Raw genomic sequence first — 24,127 nt, 5'->3', positions numbered from 1 at the left:
TTTCTTATAATATTTTAATTGTGTATCAAAATATATATGATAATTATCCAATTTTTCTAGTAAATCTTTTTTTACAAACCTTTTTTTATTTTTGTAAATTTTATGATCATTAAGAACAGTATATCAAGTGATTCGTCGATATTAATTATTTTTATACGATTCTTATATTTTATAATAACAGGTTATATTTTAAATAAGTGTTAATTATTATTAATAAGACACAGGTATCTGTTTATCGAAATGGCGACGAAGGATCCGATGACGATTTAAGTAATTTATCATACTGGCGCCTATAATGGTTAATTGTGTTTTCGTTCGTTCCTAATTTAAAAAAGGAAAATAATTCAAGAATTTTTCTCCGTTTAATTTAGTACGTTTATTTTTAAAAATTAAGCAATTCAGTGATTTTTTATGTCGGCCTGGTATCGTGGGGAATTCCGGCCCTTGGAGTGGATCCTGGTGAGGAAGCTGGGCGTGCAGTCCAGGGAGGCAGTCGGTCTCACCGGCGATGGTCCGTTCCGACCTTCCAGCCAAAAAGTCGTCATTTCGCCTTTTCCCTGGATTAAAAATTATCTTGATTGAAATCAACAGATCTTACAACATTTCATACACAATTTACTTAAAAAAAAAAGTGATTTTATACATATTTATACTGTTATTTTATTTTAATATGCCTACTATTATTTGAATATCGTTATGGCATTTGAGGGTAATTTTATTTATTTATTCATTTATTCGTTTTACACACAAGTTTTGTTTAGATTTTTAATACCAGCTCACAATCTCGAAACTATCTTTCGCTGCGTTTAAAAACAAACGTGAGTTTGGTTTTTACGCTGTTTTTAGATATAACAACCACTACACGTAGTGGTTTTATATCGGATTTTCCAGATAAATTCTATATAAAGGTTGTATAGAATAGTAATATAGAATATATCTTTTCAGCAAAATGGTAAGTTTTATCATAAAAATACCTTCGACAAAAATTGTAGGTAATAAAATTATCTAATATATAAATATATTTTATTAATAATTATATTTTTAACAATTTTACCAAATATCAGCTTGTTGTAAGTTTATGTGTCACCGAATGTCTACATTGACCGGAATATACGTGAAATAAATAAACTATTCAAGTCATTTGACCACCTATCTAGAGCATGGACGTTCACACCAAAACACGCATTGTATTGTGACCAAGCTTCGAGACTAAAACGTAATCTTGTTGCGATATTTTATCTTCTGCATTATTAACGGTCATCTCTCACAATTATCATCAGTTCTGAATTTAAACAAGAACTAAGTTTACTTGGTGATAGAGCTTTGCAAGCACGTCTGGGTAGGTACCACCCACTCATAAGACATTCTACCGCCAAACAACAATAACTCAGTATCGTTGTAGTCCGGGTGTTTGAGCCAGTATAAGTACTGGCACAAGGGACATAACATCTTACATGGTGGCGCATTGGCAATGTAAGGAATGGTTAATATTTCTTTCAATGTCATTGTCTATGGGCGTTGGTGACCACTTACCATCAGGTGACCCATATGCTCGTCCGCCATAAATATACTATAAAAAATGGAAATTTCGGAAAATTTTCTCTTCACTTGGAAGTATTTTTAATGAAGTCATCAAGAACTTAGGTTAGGTTCTTGTGACACGATCGAAGGCCATACCTTGACATCAACTACCCCTCTTGGCGCCGTAATAAAAAGTCCAGTCTTGTCTAGAGCTCGCTTTACGTCTTCTGATATTTGAATCCTCATCGCTGAAAAAGACAATGTGTACAATTACAACGACATTTTTTAAATATATTTCATAATTTGTACTCCTTGGAAATATTAGAAAATATTTCTATATTTTATAAGAAGTTCGTAGTATATTAAAATATATAAAATTTATAACGTTCTCCCGTGCTCTCCATCCTGCTGGCAGTGTTGATTGTGTCTCCGAAGAGGCAGTATCGTGGCATCTTGGTACCAACGATGCCAGCTACACATGGACCGGTGTGGATACCACTTCGCATACAGAGTGTCTAAGATCAAAGAAAGAAGAGAGTGGATTTTAATATAAATTTAATATTATATGTTGTGCGTATAGAGTTCATGGTTAAAGCAATTTAAAGCAAATCTTACATAAATTAGCACATGCAATTTACAATAAAAATAAAATAAATACAGAAATATTCGTATTTCAGTATACGATTGTTTGTCATTTATGTCGTGATGTGGTACGTATATGTTGTTAATCAGACAAAACTTCAACGAATTATGTCACTTGGAGAGTAATGCTCTCGATTACAGTTTATTTGGTATTATGGCAGATATTTTTAACTTTTCCGTTTCATAAAATCGAAGAACTTGTTAAAAATATATTGTTAAAGAAGGCATATTATTCGATACAAGATTATATAGATGGTAAAAAAGCGTGGAGTTAATGCAGACAGACAGGATATATTACATATACGAGTATATATAACTGTATTTAACGAACATGACTGTATTTTTAGATGTTGAAAAAGAGTAACTACTGAGTTTCTTGCCGGTTCTTCTCGGTAGAATCTACATTCCGAACCGGTGGTAGCTTCACTTAAATATAGTTTGTTAAATGACGATTCATAAATGCTTGTAAAAGCCTACTTGAATAAAGTATATTTTGATTCGATTTATGTAGAAGGTTCATTATCTAGAACACGTGAATCATTATTTATCATTTTAAGTAATATCTTCATCAAAGGAATTATATCATAGGGAGGAAAATTTTAAGCGTCGCATAAAGATCCAACCCCTTTTAGAAGAGAGAAGGTCTTTATCCAGTAATGGAGTGCGTACTTTTTCCACTATTGTAAAGTTGACATTTTTAAAGCAATGCGTTTACATGTATGTACATTGAGCGATAATTCATTTATATTTTATCGTATTATATAAGCTAGGCACTAAGCAAAGACACTGAGACGAATATTACCTAAGTACCTGATCGGGCCGGTGCGGCAGTCGGCACATTGACGTAGCTTCCAGTAATTCAAGTGCCATACTTGCAATTTCTGTCGCGTGTTTGTTACCTGCAACATAGCGTTATATTATTTGGGTTATATTATATTATATGTTCAGTATATACTGGAATTAAAAAGCTTCTTTAAAAAATATTAGCGATATTACAATTGATATTATATTTATTGTGTAAACCTCGTCCATACCTTGTCTTGTATAAATTTTAAATTTAGAATTATTTAAAAAATATGAAGAGCTTCAATATTTAAAACAAAATTTAAATTAGGTAGTCTATCTAGGCTGTATATAAATGATTTAACGTCTATTTTCTGGTTTTTATTAATTATCCTCAATTTTGCATATGTATATTATTTAAAGATAGCGTTCATTTGAGTCATTAATAAGATATTACAATTTTCAACATAATGTTACAGGCTAAGCCCTGACTAATTTTACTGTCAAATATAGAATCGTGATTAAATTTACTTAATTTAATTAATACACCTAGCAATTTTGTTTTTTTTTTGTAGAATACCAGTTAATCATTAAAATAAATGAAATTGAAGATTTAACCTAAAATTTCGTGATGTAGTTTTTGAAGTTCAGAAGTTAGTGCCTTCTACTAAAACTTTCCACGTAGCCATCTTATAGGAAAGCAGTCCTAAGTGGGGTCAGAATTAAGACTAATTTAGTTTACCACGGGTTTTCATCACCTGAAACTAAAGTAGGCGTGAACCAACCATTTCTGACAGGCAATCCTGAGGCCACCATGTAGGAGTCTCCAATTGTTTCAATCTTGTAAACGTCGTAGCATTCAATTCGTTCATCAAACAGTTTGTACACGGAGTTCAAGAAGCTAATCACCTAGAATTATTATTATTATTGTTTTATTTATTATTTATTTTATTGTTTATATTATTATTGTTTTTTATGTCATAGGTGTTCGATGAGTAGTCGTTACTAGTATACTAGTATATTATAATAGAAAAACTTTGTATCTCTGAAAGCAAGTTTAGAATGCTATAGGATTTTTTGAAATATGTAAGACATTTAAAATACAACCCGTCACGTGGCTTTATTTACGTTTTATGTATTTTATTCATTTTCGATTCTATGTACACATTGTTTGGTGGGATGATCGGTTAAACAATGTTGTTCTTCTCTATATATATACAGGGTTATTGGTAATTCGACGTAAAATTTGTAGTTGCATTTTTGACTTATTTTGAAAAAATCTAAAAAACGTGATAACTCAAAAATGGTTTACTTTTGCATCATACATATATATATTAAAATTATCGCAAATAATCACCCCTATCACCTCCTGACGGGAATACGTCGAATTACCAATAACCCTGTATATATATTCAGAAGTAAACGTGAACTAAAATACATTTATATAAATAATATTTAAGTTAACATCAAGAGGTTAATTGACACTTATCTAATAATTTGTCTGGATAAGGTTCTAGAACTAACCTCACGTTATATGCAGAAATTATATAATTATAGTTGTTTTATATAATTATATATATAATAAAAATAAAAAACAAGTTAGATCGTGTGCGTAAGTTTTAAAATCTTATCATAAATCACATCACACCACGTTCAAATCCGTATGAATAAATTTAAATAATTCAACATGTCCTCGGTGATGAAGGAAATCTTCGTGGGAAAACTGCATGTGACGATTGGGATTTTGCTTCGTGTTACTTAACTCACTGTAAAGCTGTAGGTGCTCCTAACATTTTCCTTATCAAAGAAGAGGCCTACGCCCAGCCGTGGGTCATTTACTGTGTACTATTAAACTGTATTCGTTAAGGTTTTATATCTTTTTTTATGGTATTTGGCGGACGAGCATATGGGCCTGTTGGCAAGTGGTCACCGTTGCCCAGTGACAATGGCGCTGTAAGAAATGTTAACCATTCCTTACATTATAAATGCGACACCGAACTTGGGAACTAAGATTTTATGTCCCTTGTGCCTGTAGTTAAATTGGCTCACTCACCCTTCAAACTGGAACACAACAATACTGAGTACTGTTGTTTCGCGATAGAATATCTGATGAGTGGTGACCCGTCTGGGTAGGTACCACCCACTCATCATATATTCTATCAACAAGCAGGAATACTTTGCATTTTTTGTGTACCGGTTTGAAGGGTTTTGAGCCCGTCTAACTACAAGGGATATAATAACTTAGTTCCCAATGTTGATGGTGCCTCGGCTATGTAAAGAATGATAAAAATTTCTTACGGTGCCAAAGTCTACGTGTGGTGGTGACCACTTACCATCAGGTGGCCCATTTGTCCGTCTACCTATTTCATAAAAAAAAACAAGCACATAATATACTTAAGTTCAATATATTATGCTCCCATTACTTTTACTAATTTTCTCTTTTAAATTTTCGTCTTTGAATACAGCCATATATCGAAAGGTATTTACATAAATAAACTAAACTTATATTTAAAACCCGGAGTAACTTTGATCTCAGACGAGCTAGCGACGGTGGCAGGTCAGGAATGGATGGTTGCTGCCAGGGATAGAGAAAGGTGGAATTCCTTGGAGGAGGCTTTTACCCACAGGGGGTCCATACAACAACACAATAGCACTCGAATTGTTTAATAATTAAATCCAATTGTTTTTTTGGTTAAGCTGATTGTTATGTTTTTTTTTTCATTTTTGTGTTGTATTAAAATTTCGTGTGGAATTAAATAAAGCTGTAATAATAATAATAGCAATAACTTTAACACATGTTTTGGCTTTTACCACAACCACGCAATATTATAAAACGAGTTACTTACGTATGTATTTAGAAACGATAATAAATTATTACAACAAAAACCCCGAGCAATTAATTCAACCAATTCAAAAATATAATCGTTTCTTATTTCACGCCGGCTTAAAACGACTAATATACCAATCAAATATTTTCAATTAATGTATAATTTATATATTAATAATTTTTGTTTGGACATACATATACTCGATTCATGGAGTCACAAACTATGTTTACCTGATATGGCGTGGAAACAGCCGCGATGGCCGTAAACCCGACGATGTCACTGAAGTAGACAGTCACCGAGGCGAAGAACTCAGCCGGTACCTAAACAATACAATTTCTAAAAGTCATTTCCGAAAAAATATTATTTATTATATATGTATGCACAATCTTCATTTATAAAATAACATATCCTGACTGACTGATTCATCATCGCCGAACGCAAACTATTAGAGTTGGGGCCATGAAATTTGGTGAGTATGATCGTTTTATTGAATGGACCCCTACTAAGGAAGGGAAGTTGGAAATTCTACCCCTAAGGGGGGTAAAATATAGGTTGAAAGTTTGTATGAAAGTCCGTAATTATTTAAGTTACAAACATGAAACTTTACTAATTAAAAATGAGATTTAAGCGTTTCTAGATATTCTACCCTAAGGGGTGAAATACACACCAATGTTATATTAAAAAGAGGTCTCAAATTAATGTAATATTTTAAGTTAATCTGTAAATCTATTCAACTTCCACGCCAGCAAAACCGCGGGCAACAGCTAGTGTATAATAAAATAAGAATTACTTTAATTTAATTTAATCTTGTAAAATAATAACGATATTGAAGTATTAAGGGTGAAGGTATTACCGCTATAAAATTAAAATTGAAATATCTCTTCAATTAAACTCTAATACCCGTTCAGAATATAGATTCATATTCTTATAAGAAGAGCCCACATTAATTTCAGTTCATACTTATTTTCACAAATTAAAAGGAATTTATTGAAAAGTTTGAATGACATTAACAATTAAATTTATGCTCTATGTATAAAAACATAGAGCTTAAAGTCTCTATACATTCTCTTATTCTGGAATAACTGATATATTTTTTTATAATCTGTATTTTCACAGTTCCATTCGCCTTACAATTCTAAGCAATATTCCCAAGCTTGATGATAAATTCGTTTCAACTTTCAACAATAGTCGAACTTGCTATATTATCTTTGATATTTAATCATTTTGCACAAAGTTGAACGTTACTTGTTTGTTTCGTATTATGTTTTATTTCTTCAAAGAAAATCAAACCATAATAATTGGACAAAGGAAAGCGTTCAAAGTTTCTGAGTTCAACTTAAGATTGATGACTGAAAGTTTTGAAAGACTAAACTTAACAGAAAATTAAACAGTAATAAAAAATACGTTGACTTGACAATTTTGATACTTTTGAGTTTGGCGAAGATCAAAAACAATCATGTATTTATTGAGTATAGTTATAATTTTTATAGTTGATTTAAATTGTTTTTGGTGAATTAATATTTATGTTAGGCATTAAAGTAACCGATGTTTTCTTTCACCGCCGAGCACGAGACACAAATTTAATAAGTCCTCAATTATCCGTTAAGATGTACGAGTTCTAACTACTGTGTCATCTCGACTCTAATGTTTGTGTAGTTCTAGATTGTTATAACTTACCTGTTGAGTTTGTTTTAATTGCTTTGCAACGCTTGCCGGTAACATTTGGTAAAGCAACGAATCGCTCAATTCCTTTTCGTACTCCAGTTCCCTTGCCTTTTCGGATAGATTACGGGCGTACACCTGAAATTAAAAAAATAATCTTTTAGCCGATCTGGTATGATGAGTTTATACTGTTTATTACACAAGTTACAATGAGTTCATACTGGTTATTACAAGCATATGGTCACGCGAGAAGCTTAAACTAGTATTTTAGGAACGTAACAGTTTAGTTCCCGAAGTTGATAGCCTTTAGACGATGTAAGGATTACGTTGCTTATTGATGGTCAAATTACATAAATGTTATAAACATAACTTACGTAATCTTAGCTACGCATATAAATATTATGTCTTTAATATGTTGTTAACATTGTTTTTGATATATATGTTTACATTTAGAGTTTGAAATAAATGATAAATAAAATAAAATCGAATAGACTGTGATAAAACAGTTAGTTAATCGTTAAGATTTTGTTATAAATACAAAATAACACCCTGTTTCATAGAATGTTGTATAGGAATATATGTATGTATATATATTTCTTATATAGGTAGGCGGATATGGGCAACCTAATGGTAAGTGGTCACCACCGCCCATAGACTATGGTGCTGTGAGAAATGTTATATATTCCTTACATTGCTAATGCGCCACCAAGCTTCGTAAAATAAAAAATGTGTACATTCTGAACAGAAAAAAGACGAAGATTCTAAAAATTTCAAGGTCATCACGTACGCACACTAACGCACACACACCCATTAACGTTCACACATAATAATTATACATTGATAGCAAAATGTATGCTAGAATCGTTTGTAGGTATTGTTTATATTGCAGTTATATAATTATGTTAGCAAAATGATAACAGCCATGACCTTCCTTACGATTGAGTCATGATGAGCTCGTATAAGGTATTCATGACGTGTAAATCACAATATCGTAATGTCATCGCTCTGCGCCGACCTTGAATTTACGCATAACGGTAGACCACGTGCTATTCATGATATAATGTTTATAAGAAGATTTCTAGAGGATCGTTGTTTTTTGTTATTTTTAACTTATTCGACTGCTATTCTGCTGCTGATGAAAGTGTGTAAGTTTCGTAATTTCTGATGTTAGTTATATGGAAATATGTTTTAAGGTTATGTTAATAAGTCAAAAACAAGTGTTGAAGTTCGGATAAAAGTTAGTGAGGAAGTTTGTCATATTTGAAAGTACATAAGTCAATTTATGAGCAAATGATTTGTTAAACTGTTTTTTTAAAATACATTACTCACCAAACCATTTGCAATCGTTTTAAAATTAGTTATGTTCTTGTCACAGGTAACTCTAGTTTGTACTTATTTGATCTCTGTATTTATATATTTTATATAATTATACTGTTATTCAGTTTATTAATTGACTAAACAAATTATTTTTATTATTATTATACTGACTCACTCACGGTTCAAACCGAACATAGCAATGTAAATATTTTATTCCTTTTTTTTTATGGCGTTGGTTGGCGGACGAGCATATGGGCCACTTGATAAGTGGTCACCACCGCCCATAGACAAAGGCGCTGTAAGAAATATTAACCATTCCTTACATGACCTATGCGCCACCAACCTTGGGAACTAAGATGTTATGTCCCTTGTGCCTGTGATTACACTGGCTCACTCACCTTTCTAACCGGAACACAACAATAAAACTTATACCGTTACAACATGTATTGTTTTCACATTTATTTTATTATTTTAGTAGCATTGTTTACAATTAAAAGTTCAATTAAGATCTAATCGAACTACAATAAAATTATTATTAAGTTTTTTTTTCAAATTTGAATTGATTCCCCGAATGGTTTTCACTCTATTGGAATTTAAACTGAAACTGGTTATACAAACTGCAATTTGAATTGCTTATTTAATTCACAGAGAATATTACAAGCATAAGGAACGTAACTTAGTTACCAAGATTAGTGGTGCATTGATGGTGTAACAAATGAATATTGTCCTTTCGGTTTGAAGGGTGAGTGAGACAGTGTAACAAGGCACACCATCTTGATTTATTAATTCCCGAGGTTGACGGCTCATTGGAGAGTCCATAGTCCATAGTTCATAGATCTAGAGAATCTAAGAATCAGACCATACATGCATGCATCCATGCAATGTAAGAATTGCATATATGTATATATGTATGGTCTGTGGTCACTTTCTACCAAATACATCATTAGACATTTCGCTATATAGGCTTGCTTGGCTTAAATGAATACAATGTTTAACAGATAGTAAATACTGTTACTTTTAAGGATGATTTCCGATGCGAGAAAACGAGATGAATTACAAATAATTAAATTGTTGAATTTAATTTTTTTTTCGTTAGAGATTTCCTGGATACAGAATCGTGACTTTAATTTAGATTATAAACGTTAAATTGGTTCTCAGAATTCGAGGGTTCGTTTAGAATATTTTAGATAAAATTTTCGCTTAAATCTTAAGAGATGACAGTATTTGTAACCCGTCCCGTCAGTGTTATAAGAATATTATTTAGTTTTTTTTTTTAATTAAAAAAAATCTGGACCCCGTAGCGCCGACTACTTGATATAACATAAATCATCCTGGGGTCCAATTAACGACACAAAATATTTCATCAAAGTTGGACGATTTTTACGCATTTTAATCAAAATCGAAATTTATTCGAACGTAAGCTGATCGACTGACAGATGATCGGTTTCTCTAAGTAGTATTCGAATCGAAAAATATGGAATACCAGAAAACGGCTTAGCGCTCGCTTTTACTAATCATCCCATGAATAACAATAATAGGTAAAATTAGATATTAAACCGTCGTCACGGTGGCACGTGACTGTAATCTTGAGGTGCTCGCCGAAAAGAGGGAGACGGTTTTTAGTGGGTATTCCGGTGTACTCGGGTCGTCCTGGGCACCGGCGAGTGCCACATACTCCGTTAAGCGTTTTTCCAGAGAGAAAAAACAAATAAGCCATAAGTTTCCATTATTTAAACTATTCACAAATTTAGACCGAATAAAACATAAAAATCACAGCTATTCGAAGTACTGATTATTATCAACTTGGTAGATTCATACATGTTCAAATATATAATATTTATGATTATAAACTATAATGAAAACAAATAAATCCATGTTTATGTTTTGATGAATTATTAAAGCAAAGACATTATCTTCCACGGTATATCAATTTGCATATTCAACCGTGCGGCTATTGGGAGCGAATTATATCCGAATGTAGATTTCTTCGCATTGTTTAATCACCACACATTAGTTGAATTATAAACATAAATACGTGCACAAATCTATATAATATTTACTCAAATTCATCAAATGCAGTGGACAATTTATGATCTCTAATTATATTTTGTTTTATTTAATCTTTGCATATAAAAGCGTCACGAGATCTCCGAAATTATAAGTATAATTGATTTGAAATTAAAAATAGTTAGTTCCTTTTTGTGAGTTTTGGTTGTTTGAAATTTAAGGAGAAATGAGAGTTGTACCTTGTTAAAATTTACCCGTGCTATGTCACGGACGGCAGTTATTTATAAAATTGGAATTAACGTAGTCATAATATTTATTGTTGTTGTTGTGTAGTATAGTTGTTTTGTATATACTGTTATTATTGGACAGTCGTTTCATGACGTGTTATAATAGTTGAAAATAAATATTGTTGAGGTATTGTTTTTAGGTTGGTTTCCACTGACGGCAAAAAGGCAAAAATATTTTGCACCTCTTTATTTTACCGTTTGAGAAGGTTTTGAGTTTATTGCACCATGGCTTCAATGCGGTTTGTGGATACATGAAGATTCTCATCCACCACGTACGTGTTTATTTACGATGTTTTCATTTATCACCATGAGACGAGTTATTGTAACATAAATGATTAAGGAGTTACTCTGCACTATTTTATACTCCAGGTTTGTTTACAATTTTGCAAGCTGTTAAGATAATTATTGCACGAAATATTCCAAGAATTCTCTTTATAGTCAAGAGTGAAAAGCTAAGTTAAACATATAAATCAAAGTTGAATTGAAAAATTGGTGTTTGATGAAAATGAAATTCGTGTTTGATTTTAAGAAACCATTCCAACGATGCAACTTTGATGGAACGATAAAAAAAATTTTAACTTTAGAAATAAAACATTACATCTGCTGAGTTCAATTACAAAATGTAATGAAGATTCATCGATAGTATATGATGACTGACTTGTTGGTCTAGTGGTTAATAAGGCCCAGAGGTTCTGGGTTCGGTTCGAGCCGAAAAAAAATATTCGGTCTGTGGAAATCTTTTTAGTAATAGCGTGGATTCTGAAAGCTTCGAACTTCCAGATTCGGGAGTGTACGCAGTCCCGTGCCTCAAAAAGTATGTTAAGCCGTTTAGTGAAACGCAGGTCTACATAAAACATTTTTATCGTAATACAAATAACTTTATTGGTATACGCGAAGCACGCCAGTAAAACTCTCAGTCGGCATGATGTTTTCTGACATCTTCAAAAATCGTGATACTAGAAAAACATATATATATATATATATATATATTATATTAAATTATTCTAGCGCTTAATATATCCTATAAAGACCTTTTTTATAAACTTATATCTACATGTATATATAAAAGCGAAATACCACTCATTGATTAAACACGAAATCTCAGAAACTATAACATCTACTAACTTGAAATTTGGCAGGTCGGTTCTTTATAGGGTGTGGACATCCGCTGAGAATTTTACGAAACTCTACTCCTATGTGAGTGAAACGGTTTGGAAGTTTGTATGAAAGTCCTATGTTTTTTAAGTAAGAGACTTGAAATTTAAAATGTATGCTCTGTATGTGATGTGGAGATGTACTGATAATGTATCTTTAGAAATCAACCCCCTTTTGGGGTAAAACAGGGATGGTTGGTCTCAGTTATAGTATTACAGTATTTACTATAATATTATCTATAAACCTTATAATTTCCAGAGATTAGTACTTTTATCAATGCATATAAACCGCCACAGTTCCGAGTGCTATTCAAAGCCAGCCTCTTACAAAGAGTAATACGACATCTCCAAATTGAGTCCTAATTGGGTGTTTATAGAGATACTGAATAACATATTGGTATGCAACCTTTAAGGTCGTGGTTGTTTAATACTTACGCGGATATTTCCAAAATTATGCATCGTCAAGTAACCTTCGCAGAGATAAGGACACCGGATCTGAATTAAGAGAAAGTGCAACCTTTGGATGAGTTCAGTGTCGTTAGGGAAGACCGAGAAACAAGTGATCATATCAGGACCGGATTTAAACGTATACTATATATACGTACGTATACTATAAATACTTTAGCAAAGATGATGTTAATAATCTTTATAATGTCTAAAAATCTGGCGTGTGTGTGTGTGGGTTTATGTTTGTGTGTGTGTGTGTTTATTGTCTTTAAAGGACTTAGCTGTTATTAGTAAAAAAAATGTACTTATTGTGTCGCCTCGATGATTTCTTAGCTATAGTTGAACCCAATTATATGTATATCATAAATTGGTAGACGTTTTCCTGTTTGACCATTATGGGCATTATCTGGTATAAGTTCTATGTACCTTGGTTTAGTTTTTTTTGTTAGACGAAACAAAAAAAGTCATCCAATATACTAATATAGTATTTTGTACATCTTATATAAAATTATTTATAATCTGTACTTAATTTATTAAAGATCAAAATTTGTTTTTTACACGTATGGGGTACTCACTTGGAAAATCACTGTTGAAAGCTACATTATTTCTAGGTTATAGTCTATACATTTTAATTATAATATCATTTTCTTTATTAAAAAATTACACAATTGCTGGTTAATATTTCCTTAATATTCTTAAACCTTTCAATATTTTATTTATTTCATATCTTTATGACTTATAAATCTTTATTTACCTTAAAAAATTGTCGAAATAAAATAATATTTTATCCGTACGCATTCAGGACAAACAGCTTGTTGAAAATAATGTATTTAAATATGGAATAGTTATAATATATTTTTTTAAACGCACATCTTTATTTAGGTTACGTACCGTTGCGGTCTATGTTTCATAAGGTTTTAATAAGTTTTGCATTAAAAGGAAAGGTTCGTCATATAATACGTTGAACACGTTAGCGAATTTATGAAGTAAAACTATGACATAGCGGGGTTTTTTTACCTGAATTGTGTTAACCGCATTCCGCACCAATGCAATGATGATGGGTGAGACTACGCAGACTAGAACCAGGATGCCAGCGCACACCGCCTCACTCCTTCGGGCCTCTCGAAGGCTCTCCGTTACGCCCTCTCTATAAATATAATATATTACTGTTGTTTAATTTTAGCACGTTTGAAATAGATGTCGAATTAATTTTAATTGTAACAAAGAAAATAATAACAATTTTGTATAAACGGTAAATGGTGGTATTATTATTCTTTTTATTCTGGACGGTAGAATAGACACTTAACACGTGAAATGTTATTAATTTTTAGCATGGAATTTCATTTTGTAATAATGAATATATAATACGTATTTGTGACGTATTTTGACGTCACTTGATTACAAAATAAATGATGATTATAAAATTGTAAGTGTGTCAATGTTAACCAGCGGTTGAAACACGCACGTAAATCTTAACCGGAAATTATTTTTCATACCCGGGCGAGCACCAATGAATTTTTACTGGCGTAATGTGTTTGTAATAATTATTAATCGTTTCAAAAAATAGGCGTCGCAGTGATTGAAAAAAAAATATATACGAATTTCCATAACAAACCCCATACATACATATATTATTATGAGTAACAAAAATATTATCTAATCAATTTTCAAATCGACAATGAGTTCTGGACATGCAAAAAGGACAGGCGAGATGGACGAGATGGCCCAGTGGTTAGAACGTGTGCATCTTAACCTATGATTACGGGTTCAAACCCAGGCAAGCATCACTGAATTTTCATGATCTTAATTTGTGTTTATAATTCATTTCGTGCTCGGCGCTAAAGGAAAAGATCGTGAGGAAACCTGCATGTGTCTAATTTCAATGAATTTCTGCCACATGTGTATTCCAACCATCCGCATTCTAACAGCGTGGTGGAATATGCTCCAAAATCTTCTCCTCAAAGGGAGAGGAGGCCTTAGCCCAGCAGTGGGAAATTTACAGGCTGTTACTGAATACGAAAAGTTTGAATAAAAAAAACTAATTTAATTTATATAAAAAAATATATTTTAATCTAAAACATCTAACTTAAATAATCTTTAATCTAGATGTATTAGCTAAAGCCGAGCCAGCTCAGTCACGTATCGAATAAAACTCTCACTGTTTACTTCCAACCGATTGCGAAGAAATTCAATGAGAAGGAATTCAAAGGAAAGATTTTAATCAATAAAATATATCTTATTTAACACTTACAATGAGACTAGATAATGCCTGAGTAATTTTACGACGTCTGTAGGCGTATACTATGAGAGAAAGTGTTGATTTTAATACATTTACTCAGTTAATTCTGTATTCTCAGGATAAGTAACATAATTATACTACTGAGTTTTAATAATATTAAAAATGAATATGATATTTTTATTTAATAAGACTTTAAAGTATCTTGTTTCAAACTATCATTGTTTATTAAATAAAAATATCGAATATATTTTCAAATTACCTATTGAAATTCAGTGAGATATGTTACTGGTCCTGATATCATATAAAATAAGAGATATATATTATATATGTAGTAAGTATAAGTATTTGTATGTAAGTTTATGACTGCACCGCCTACGCTGATGGTTTTAAAAAATCTCTCTCAGATTGGGTTGTCTGGAAGAGATGGCTAATTAGCCATAAGTCCGCCCATTGTACAACACTCTTAATCAACATTATTGTTTATATTTCGTTTTTGTATTTTACTAACTTTGTTTTACTTTTTTTCCTGTGTATTTCTTTATTTCTGTTTGTGATATACAATAAAGTATATTTCATTCATTTCATTCATAATATCATGCCTCCTTATGTTGCATGACTTAGAATTAGATGAGCTTGGAATATACTACCTTATATATTCTCGCAGCTGTTTCTGGACAGCTCTCAGCTTCCCTAGAAGTGTTGCGGTCTGGTCGAAATATTCTATCGCCTCGCTAACGCTGCCCCCTTGTTGCTTATTATCCACTATCTGCTGGTTCCTAGCAACGGTTACGGGTAATTATTAATTTTTTTCCTTAGTGTTATTAAAAAATACTAGTAGGTCAACCGCGAAACATCGCGTTTATTCAAAATATTAATTAGGACTTTCGAAACTTCTGACATGTTTTGTTTTGAGTTAATTTCATTGTAAGTCACTCATCTGCATTTGATGCCAACATGTTGAAACCTCTTTTAAATGAAAATTTTAATATCAAATAGTATATTTGATATTAAAATGTTCAGTTAACATTGGAGTTTCCTTTAATTTTGTTTACGTTTGTTTACGTTATTTTTTTGAATAAACGCAAACTTTCGCGGGAGACCATAGCATATGTAATTATTGAAAGACGCTTTTAGATATACGAGAGACAAAGCAATATAATTATTAAAATGCAATCACAACATTTAATTCTGTGCAAATTAATTACGCTATCCCGTTGACGTATATCGACGTCAATTATCAATGTATTTAATTTGTGATTTTTATATACAAAATGCAATTCTAATATCAAAACTATCCAATAAAACATTTAACTGTTCATTTCTTCGAGTTTAGTTTACATTTCTCGCAGCTAACGAATTCAATCCGGTTATTTATAGTCAGAAATTGGTCCATGCTTTGAATTAATGTGTTTGTTTGTTCCATTTCCACGTGTGAGAAAATACGATTACGAGTACTACATTGTATTGGTAAATTACTAACTGTTAGTAGTTTTATAAACTAGTGTGATTATTTTTATGTAATTTTTTAACAGTTAACGTTTACCTACGCTTACATAGAAAAAGAGTTATCTTGTGTTATTTAAATGTAAAAACTTTTCCGGTTTAATTATTTAATAATACATATTAAATACGTTTAATATGATATTAAGTTTATTATTATATAATGATATTATTTAGGAATTTTAATGGGCAATTAATAATGTATATGAAATTGTATCCTCTAAGCCGAGATGGCCCAGTGGTTAGAACGCGTGCATCTTAACCGATGATTTCGGGTTCAATCCCAGGCAGGCACCACTGAATTTTCATGTGCTTAATTTGTGTTTATAATTCATCTCATGCTCGGCGGTGAAGGAAAATATCGTGAGGAAACCTGCATGTGTCTAATTTCAACGAAATTCTGCCACATGTGTATTCCACCAACCCGCATTGGAGCAGCGTGGTGGAATATGCTCCATACTTTCTCCTCAACGGGAGAGGAGGCCTTAGCCCAGCAGTAGGAAATTTACAGGCTGATTATGTAAGCCGTGTTAGCCATATTGTTAGAATACGTATAATATTCATGAGCTTAATGTTAGCTTATAATTTGTCTCGTGCTCAGCGGTAAAGAACGTGATAAAACCTGCATGAGATATACCAAGACCGATTTCTAGCAACGTGGTGTAGAAAGCTCTAAACCTTCAGCATTGGGACATTTTTATCTATTACGTTTAATAATTAATGTTGCATGTTGATGCACACAATGCCTGTCTTATTCCTTCGATTGTGAAAGTACTACTGACAGAGAGAGATGAATATAAGCTTGTTTATGCCTCTGTAGTGAAATATTTATCAGTAAGACCGTTAGTAATAAAAACTTAGTGTAATTGCTTGAATTTTTTACTCACTTCTTCTCCAAAACTTGGTATTCTGGACTATCCTCCTTGATGTCCATGTGCAGTGGTATCAGTGATGGTACCAGATTTAGGGTATTGTCCAGAAGATCTCGACCCAGCACCATATGGCTTATGTACCTTTAATGAAATATATATTACATATGTGGAGCATGAGATAATTATTATATTTATAAAATATACATTACTTATGTAAGTATTTTTAAATCGTAGTTTTACATGATTCTATTGTATGTAAAATTACAGCTAGAAAAAAGATTATATCGAGAGTACTCATCAAAAAACTAAGAAGTTTCTCTTCGTCTCAAATTATATGTAATAGTATTAATTTAACTCGCTATCATACACGACATTACCAAAGTTAAAATATGCCAATAATATGTACAGCAGGCTTTATCGCTCAGTAGTGAAACCTACACATTCAATAAAATTGATGATTATACCGAAGGACACCATATACATGCCCATAGACATTGGCGCTTTAAGAAATACTAATCATTCCTTACATCGCCAATGCACCGCCAATTTTGGGAATCGATTTGTAATGTTACTTGTGCCTGTTTGTAGTTACACTAGGTCATTGACCCTTCAAGCCTGAACACAAAATTACTAAAAATTGTTGTGTAATGGCAAAATATCTTTTAAGTGGTTGGTACCTACTCAGAGGTGTTTGCAAGAAGCATTAACACCAAGTTTAAGTTAGAATAAAATATAATATATTAGTTTTATTAAAGCAGATTTTTTTTTAATTTATATACACACAGTACACAATTTTAGTGATGGTAAATATACAATTCAATATACTAAATTTTATTTATAGTACTTAAAAAAAATGACATTCTTTTTTTAAAATTTAAATTCATTCTTTTTTAATGTCTATGGAAAGAGGTAATGCTTTGCGCTATTATGCCATATATTATCTTTATGCCATACTTAGAAGTACATTCATGTTTACATATGAAGGCATCCATTTACATAAATCTTTTATCGACTCTAAAAAAGAAGATCTCAAACATAATACTTAAGTTGCCGTAATACATACATCCATGTTGATTACAGCGATAATATTAAATACATTCAGAGTAATACAGCGTGTAGATTTATGAACTAAAAATTCACATCATGTGAGAAAAAAAAAGATTAATAAATTTGATTCCCATGATAAAAGTTTAACTGTAAAAATGTAAGCAAACTTCTACCTTATATGAGCTCTTGGTTGAAGATAACCGCGTGCGAAATAATTTATGCCGAGTACAGATGCAATTCCCTTACATTCTATGCTGCGTAGAAGATTTTTGAATCCAACGAGATACCTGGATTAAAATAAAAAACATATTATATAAAAATAGTCATGACGGTAATTAATAAAACGGTTATAATGAGTGCAAATATTTGGATTCAATCGTGTGTTGAGATGGAAGCACTTGCGGAAGATGGTTCAGTCAAAATCAAAAATCAAAATATACTTTATTGAGGAAGGCTTTTACGAGCATTTTAAAACGTCATTTTACAGACTGTATATATTTACAAGAACCACGACTCATTACCATCATTTAAATACAAAGTTATGTTTGTTTAATAAAAATGAAATTCAACAAGTATTAGCTCCACGCTTTTTAACATTTACATATTATACAATATCGAGTTAAATAATACGCCTTATTTAATAATATTTTATTAATAAATTATTTGTATTTATAAATCGGCAAAGTTAAAAATATCTGCTGTAGTTTGTTATATACCTTGCTCCAAGAATGATTTAGTGGATAGAAAACCTGCATCTTAACCGAAAATAGTGTAAGATTTCAAAGTCAGACACAGCCTGGGAAGCAATTAAAATTCACGAACACAAAAATTATAAATAGAATATTATTAAAAGAGATCTTATGATAAAAAAGACATCAATATATACGGTTTAGAATACACTTTAAAAGAAAATGATCGAAATGCGTGGTTCGTGTAGATTGATATTTTTATATGGGACATATAAATTTAAGAAAGATAATTTCATTACGAAAATTCGTCTTAAGTTCCTTGCTGGCTCGTATCCACTATAATTTGCATGTATTATACATCCAATTAAAGTTGTACATACATGTTATGCTAAATTGAAAGCAGTTGTTGCTTCATCAACTCCACGCATTTTTATCAACTATATGGCTTTTTTTTAAATATAGGTAGGCGGACAGGCAAATAGGACACCTGATTGTAAATACACTTGTGTCACCTTACTCTTGAATTACTCAGTTTTTGATGAAAATCGTATTAAAATTCGCTGCGTAAAAGATCTAAACATACAAACGGCAGAAAGGGACATTATTTAATACTATGTAGATATACTAATCTGAGGTCGAGAGGGCCCAGTGGTTAGAACGCGTGCATCTTAACCGATGATTTCGGGTTCAAACCCAGGCAGGCACCACTGAATTTTCATGTGCTTAATTTGTGTTTATAATTCATCTCGTGCTCGGCGGTGAAGGAAAACATCGTGAGGAAACCTGCATGTGTCTAATTTCAACGAAATTTAGCCACATGTGTATTCCGCCAACCCGCATTGGAGCAGCGTGGTGGAATATGCTCCAAACCTTCTCCTCAAAGGGAGAGGAGGCCTTTAGCCCAGCAGTGGGAAACAAATAACAAGATAAAAAAATTGTGATTAGAGTATAGTTTATCGGAGTCATAATCAAATACGATTTGCATTATAAAATATTACTATGATGTATAATCTACGTAAGAAACAAGTCATGCTTTTTATTAACCAATTAAAACGCGTTAACAATTAAAAATTTGTGACAAATTTTCTATCATCATTCGTAACTAAATCAAACAATGACTGAACATATATTACATTGCACGACCCGGCTACGACACGACTATTATTGGATATGACTGTGGATTGAATAAAGTTTTTTTTTTTTTCTTGAGATTTAATGATATTTGACTGTGACATTTAAATCACATTAATTAACAATTCATTAACAATTTATAGAAAAACTGTCCGTCTGTCAAAGTAAGTAAAATACTTTGAGTTGATCTCTCTCTCTTTTCTCTCTATTTCTGTCTCTGTCCATCGATCATCATCATCATCAGATACACAGGGTGCCACTATATGAACTAAAATATATAATACTTCTATCTAGAATTAAAAATTATTGCTGATTATTTACAATAATTCTTCAGATTGATAAGAATGGAAGACAAAAATCTAACAAACCAAGAAAAATATTACAAATTTTTATATCTATGAAAGACGGTTGTTATATTTTAGACTATTCAAGATTTTTTATATAATACTCAAAATATCAAAATTAAAAATCATAGAAAAATGAATCAATGAAATTTAGATGCAGTTAGAAATTAAATTAACGATAAACTTGATAAACCAAGATTTAATCTCCGCAAAGTGAATAGAGTTCTTCCTTTTGATAAGGAATTATTTGCTTCTATAATTAAAAAAAAATAGATAGATATTTTTACCAGTTAATTAATTTAAATCGCGAGGAGTTTGTAATTGTTAATTGAATGCCGTTTACAATACAATTATTTAAATTTATTTAATTAATATTGATTGATTGTAACGAGTAAATATTGACTTTTTTGTCGGTTCATCCCGGAAGAATTGACATCCCAAATCAACCGAATTCGTCTCTAAATTTTAGTACTCTTTATCTCTGAATTATATAATTTAATCTTGTAAAATGAGGATTCAAAGGCGGTTGTAAGAGTCCTCTTCAAATAAGTATATTTTAATTTTGACTAATCACAAAGATAGATGTCTGAAATAAAGATTTTAATTTAAATAGTTCAGACATAGATGCCTTATTTGAATTTGTCAAATTAAATAGAATGTATTTCATAATTGTTTATCTGTTGATTTTAAAATATAAATAAATAAAAGTACCCATGTTTTTCATAGTTTTGGTATAGAAATATTTTTTCTAGCTACAGAAAGGCTGAATATAAATTCTAGGTAGACAAATTACAGGTTATAATGTTTTTCTTTCGAATTATATTCTCCGTAACAGCTCGGAATTTGGAACTTGGCAGCGCTACAATCGCCGGCCTTGGAAAGCAATTAAATACGTCGGTCCAGCGCCTAATCTCCTAAGAGTTATGACAAGTGTTAACATACTATTGGTTATGCAAATAAGGGTTCACTTGTGTTTAATGGGTGGTTCATCGTAAATGTACCATCAACCTTGGGCTAAGATTTTATGTCTCTTGTGCCTGTACTAACTGGCCGGCTCACCCTTCAAACCGGAACGTATTATGTTCCGGTTTTAAGTATTAATATTTGGCGGTCCAATCTGTGATGAGTGAATTGTACCGCAGATGGACTTGTACAAAGACTTGAGGAAGGACAAAAGTATAAGAATTGTGAATAAGTTTGAAAAGTATAATATTCTGTTAAAGTTAAAGTATTAAGTTCTGCAAAATTGTCAGTAAAGAGGAAAGTATATTTTTGATTATTTTTATTACCGAAAAAAATAAAACTTGTCGTAAAATATAAATAGCATCTTTCCTGTGCGATAATTTATTCGTACACTGACGACATGAGTCACATATGAATTTCTTGAGACCCGGTCATGAGTCATAGTTTTGGTACCCGTTGGTTCCAGGATAGCCAGTTTTATAGATTTTAGATGTGTCATATTCTTAATACTACAGTACAGTATGTCATCGCCCAGTAGACACTACTATTTAAATGCAACATTTTCCGGATTCATGTACGACAAATAACAAATGTATATCGATAGTAGATCGAATAATACCTAGACTATTTTTATAAAGCCCATCTCTTCATTCGTGTAGGTAATTTATTGCAGAAGTAAAGTATTTTCAGCGTACTACATACTAAACGTGTATATAGTCATAATTATTCTTTTCAAACGTTAATGTATGAAAAGTTCTAATACAATGTTTCTTGGTCATAAAAATAACATCCTATCATCCTTTAAAATTTAAGCCATCTTATATGTCGCAGTCAATCAAGAATATCGAATTATAAGATATATGAAAAACTTAAGTATTTAATTAATTATCTAAAAGTGTAAGTTACGAAAACAAGCATAGCGAAAAAACTTTAATAGTCGCTTTAAATTTTGTTTTGACAAATGATGAAAATGAAACGGACAACGACGACAACATTTCTTGGCTCAGACCCAAAAACCATTTACGTCGAAAATGTATTTTGACAGTCAAAAGTACAAATTGTTTATTTTATATATTACTAACAAGTATTGCATAACTTACGTATGAATAAATGTTTCATAATAATAATAAATAATAATAATAAATATTGGACAACATCACATACATTACTCTGATCCCAATGTAAGTAGCTAAATTATTTCATAATTAACAAATAATTATGAAATAATCGCGTGAATTCAGCGATTCGAAGCAATATGCTTTTTCTTCATTTTTCGTAAATCAATTGATCAGTTAATTTAAGCGGTTTTGTTAAATTTCAAAATGTATTCTTTAAGCAAACGGTTACTCCGTTTGCTTAAAGAATACATTGAACTGAACTGCTGAACTGTTTTAATAAAGCGGCAAAAATAATTTAATTGAACAGCAAGTAATGTAATATTGGGCAACCTTAAAATTGAATTCATAGATAATTTAATTTTAGTAAATAGTCCGCGAGTAAGCTGAATATTTAATTTTGTTCATCAAATGAAAATCGAAGCCAGCTTATTTCTATGCCAACCGATTTTATAATTGAGACCATTTAATAATTATGTATTATAACTATTTATTTTGCAAACATATACATTAGCAAGCTGATCATTGGATTGCTGGTGGATTTTTCATACGGCCGACAAAAACAAATTATGCTGTCGAAATAACTTTTGAATTGCTTTTCTGACGAACTGAATGTTTAAAAATATATACCATTGAATAATATCACTCATTATTCCATAATTATATAATAACGAGAACCAGCTGTCGTAGTCACTGTCAAGAAAGTGATGGGTTTTTTTTTGCCAATATAAATCCATCCATCAATAATAAGATGCCAATCTTGAAGCTCAAAAAAGTTTTATGTATTAAGAAAATTCATGGCATATATTATGGTATATTTATATAAAACAATTATAAGGAAATGCCGACTGTGTCATTCAATCACATTCTATATTTATCCAGTCTTCACTATGAGGACAAATCTCACATTTTTTATCTTCGTTTGATAGCGTGTGGTGCTGTCAAGATCATTGGGACAAATGCATTTAACGGTTCTTGAGCCTCGAAGATTTATGGAGGAAGCAATCGATGTATCTGTCTAAATTAATATAAATACATCGTATAGGGATGTATTTGAGATCAATAGACTGGAGTTGGCAGATATGTATATGTATTTTTCACGGAGAATTTTTTTATGCTATTCACTTCGCTGTAACTCGCCACTAGATGGCGCTGTAGGAGTATGACTTCTATTCAATCCCCATATATATGTTTATCTTTCTTATGATTATAGGCGGATTATTGATTATAGGTGGATATGCAAATATCTGATCATAAGTGGTCACCACTGCACAGACAATCACACTGTAGGTGTAGTAACCATTCCTTACGCCACCAATGCGGCATTAACCTAGGGATTTACTGTGCTTTACTCTGACTCACGTTTATCCTACAATCAGAAACGTCTAATTTATCAAAAGCATCATGAGTAAATCTTTATGTGTTTGTGTGAGAGTATGTGTGTGTGTGTGGATAAAAATCTGTCACGTGTGTAACCAACCCTTGATGCAGCAGAAGAATACACCTTAGCCCACCAATGGGAATACACCAATGGATATACACGCTGTTTCTTTATCTTTAACATAATTCCAGGTTAAGA

At 31.6% G+C, this 24,127-nt stretch overlaps 1 protein-coding gene across 2 annotated transcripts in view; it reads right to left on the bottom strand.

Annotated features, from left to right (window-relative positions):
• Positions 1 to 334: 334 nt before the first annotated feature.
• The window catches only part of LOC113396504 (uncharacterized protein), a 67,261-nt gene continuing 43,468 nt past the window's right edge, over positions 335 to 24,127 (bottom strand). Inside the window, exons 6-16 of one of the 2 annotated variants that reach the window (XM_064216811.1) lie at positions 18,480 to 18,593; positions 17,275 to 17,400; positions 15,535 to 15,663; positions 13,666 to 13,795; positions 7,452 to 7,574; positions 6,005 to 6,094; positions 3,732 to 3,855; positions 2,974 to 3,062; positions 1,907 to 2,036; positions 1,678 to 1,769; positions 335 to 557 (exon numbers count right to left, since the gene is read on the bottom strand). In XM_064216811.1, the coding sequence (XP_064072881.1) occupies positions 399 to 557; positions 1,678 to 1,769; positions 1,907 to 2,036; positions 2,974 to 3,062; positions 3,732 to 3,855; positions 6,005 to 6,094; positions 7,452 to 7,574; positions 13,666 to 13,795; positions 15,535 to 15,663; positions 17,275 to 17,400; positions 18,480 to 18,593 (1,306 nt within the window). In that variant the 3' untranslated portion in view covers positions 335 to 398. Of the gene's footprint in view, positions 558 to 1,677; positions 1,770 to 1,906; positions 2,037 to 2,965; positions 3,063 to 3,731; positions 3,856 to 6,004; positions 6,095 to 7,451; positions 7,575 to 13,665; positions 13,796 to 15,534; positions 15,664 to 17,274; positions 17,401 to 18,479; positions 18,594 to 24,127 lie in introns of both variants that reach the window. The other variant, XR_010309328.1, reaches the window with a different exon arrangement.

The sequence above is a fragment of the Vanessa tameamea genome, chromosome 13, assembly GCF_037043105.1.
Source record: "Vanessa tameamea isolate UH-Manoa-2023 chromosome 13, ilVanTame1 primary haplotype, whole genome shotgun sequence".
Taxonomy (NCBI): Eukaryota; Metazoa; Arthropoda; class Insecta; order Lepidoptera; family Nymphalidae; genus Vanessa; species Vanessa tameamea.
This window is presented reverse-complemented; position numbering and strand designations above follow the sequence as displayed.